Source organism: Anneissia japonica, unplaced genomic scaffold, assembly GCF_011630105.1.
Source record: "Anneissia japonica isolate Jap-2015-1 unplaced genomic scaffold, ASM1163010v1 scaffold3862_len378127_cov164, whole genome shotgun sequence".
Classification (NCBI taxonomy): Eukaryota; Metazoa; Echinodermata; class Crinoidea; order Comatulida; family Comatulidae; genus Anneissia; species Anneissia japonica.
Window position 1 is genome coordinate 69,000 of NW_022702440.1, and position 2,249 is coordinate 71,248.

Here is a 2,249-nt window from a genome sequence, read left to right on the forward strand (position 1 = left end):
TATATATTCCATTATATATAATTACAGTAAACGATTATATCAATTCTAGTTCCATAATAAATATTTAAAATTAAAATCTAAATAATGTTGTGTTCCTATCTATTCCTTATATTTATTAAATCATGTTTTAATTGTTTAGATAAAATCTCCTGTTTCAAATTTGAAGACGATACTCAAAACTGTGGAGGTGACTGGACGGAAGCAATTATTCAGAGCAAGAGAGACATGGACTACATCACCACCAAAGCCAAGTATCATCTGCCCCCAAACACCACTTTCACGACTGAAATTGTAATTAAAATGAAGATAGAAAAGTTCCTTAACATATTCACTACGGACAAGTGTTTTAACAAAACGGTTTACTCAAATGTAATGATGAAGAAAAATGGATGTGCCACCTTTCACATTTATGAAGATGGTTACCACGTAACAATGACAAAAGTTGGCAAGAATACACCATGTGCAAGTCAGCCAGATGAGGGCGTGCTATGCTTCTCGAATATCAATGTTCAAGACCAGACTACAAAAGCAATGCATGGTAACCACTTTTTTCAAGAAAATTAGAATTAGATCCACTAAATTCATCCAATAAATTTTCACTTTGGTAAACATAATGTGAACATATTATATGCAATGAATGTAGTTGCCATATTGTGGAACTGTTTGTAGGTGTTTTAGCGCAACAACTCTGCTCTCTAATTGTATATTGATTTTCAGACGAATACTCCCATTCTCTTTGTATGTAGTAACAGTTTTTGTTGGATACTAATAAACAAAAAACAAAAATAAAACAAATAAGATCAAATAATATGTAAAGCTTTAATTCAACTTTACTAATACTAACATGTTAACACATAATTAATTAAAATATAACATTTTTTTGTTTTATCAGAGATGTCGACAACTTTATATGATTATAAAACACCAACCATCAGTAACTCTGTGACAAACTCTGTGACACAACATGTGACAAACACCCCCCAGGTTACAAGCCTTCCTCAACTTGAACCGTCAACAACGAAATCCTTCCCTGTTACAGCTCTAGCTAGTAATACTAAAATGGAACTCGTTGCTACAATCAATAGTTGTTGGTTAGTATATCGCAGTTCATATTGATACAGTAGAGATTCTATAACGGGACACATTCGGGACCAAAAAAATGTCCCCTGAATAGGGGTGGGCCGGCCCTGTTGTTAAAAGATATACTTTTCTCGTGGTGTGGCCAAAAAAAAACGTCCCCTTAATGTGGGTGTCTCCTAAAGAGGGGTGTCCAAGGGTGTCCCAAAGGAGGGGGTCTATATATTAGCTTCTCTGGGTTTTGAATTTATATATACCAAGGCAATAATTCATATTTAATTTAGTAGGGACATAATGCAAAACTTGTACATTGTTACAGAACTTTATTAAATATTTTATTTAATTAGAAAAACAAATAGTAATGTATAAAATACAAACTAGCATTGGATCAGGTGCAATTAGAATGTTACTACGATTGAGGCAAAGTTCGCTGAAGTGCCACCAATTCCAACTTCACACTTACGACAGAGAGAAGGTGCATTCTCCAGCCACCATACGCTAAAGTCTTCAGTTAATTTGACCTTGTTCTACACTTTTTTTTTAAATATTTAAAAGACTTATTCACATAGGCCTATTTATAATTTTGATTTACCATATGCCTAAGACTCTAGGTGTATTAACTGATGGAATATAACAAATATGAAGCCATGCCGAGTTCTTCATGTGATATTAAACATGAGCATAGTTTATGGTAATACACATTAACATACTTTGTATTAGTGATTGCTAAATTAAATCATAAATACATAGATATAAATACAATACAAAAGAACCTAATAATGTATAACCCACTCAAACATTAACGACAATGTATTTTTAGGGACATTTTATATCAGATTATTTAGAAATTAACATATATATATATATTATATTCTAATATGCTTGTTATTAATTTTCGTTTTAAAACTAAATAACATTAAGTGTTGAAATCATAATTGCAGGCCTGAAGTCGTCCCATACATTGAGCGTGTTGCACAGACAGATGAATGCTACGAAGACGAAATATCAGGTAGACAATAGTAATGCACATGTGATGGATATATTTAGTGATATTGTACGCGGTAGTTAACTTTAAGTTACTTGTTAAGTTGATAACTATCATGATGTTGTGCCTTTCCTGTTCAAAGAAGTACTCATTACTGCATTGGCTATATACTGTCTCTTATACACAT

The 2,249-nt window shown here is 32.4% G+C and overlaps 1 protein-coding gene across 1 annotated transcript in view; it reads left to right on the top strand.

Moving 5' to 3' along the window:
* Positions 1-143: 143 nt before the first annotated feature.
* LOC117103867 overlaps positions 144-2,249 on the top strand; it is an 8,587-nt gene continuing 6,481 nt past the window's right edge. The window contains exons 1-3 of the mRNA XM_033244482.1: positions 144-538; positions 893-1,091; positions 2,019-2,086. Of these exons, the coding sequence (XP_033100373.1) occupies positions 226-538; positions 893-1,091; positions 2,019-2,086 (580 nt within the window). The 5' untranslated portion in view covers positions 144-225. The remainder of the gene's footprint in view (positions 539-892; positions 1,092-2,018; positions 2,087-2,249) is intronic.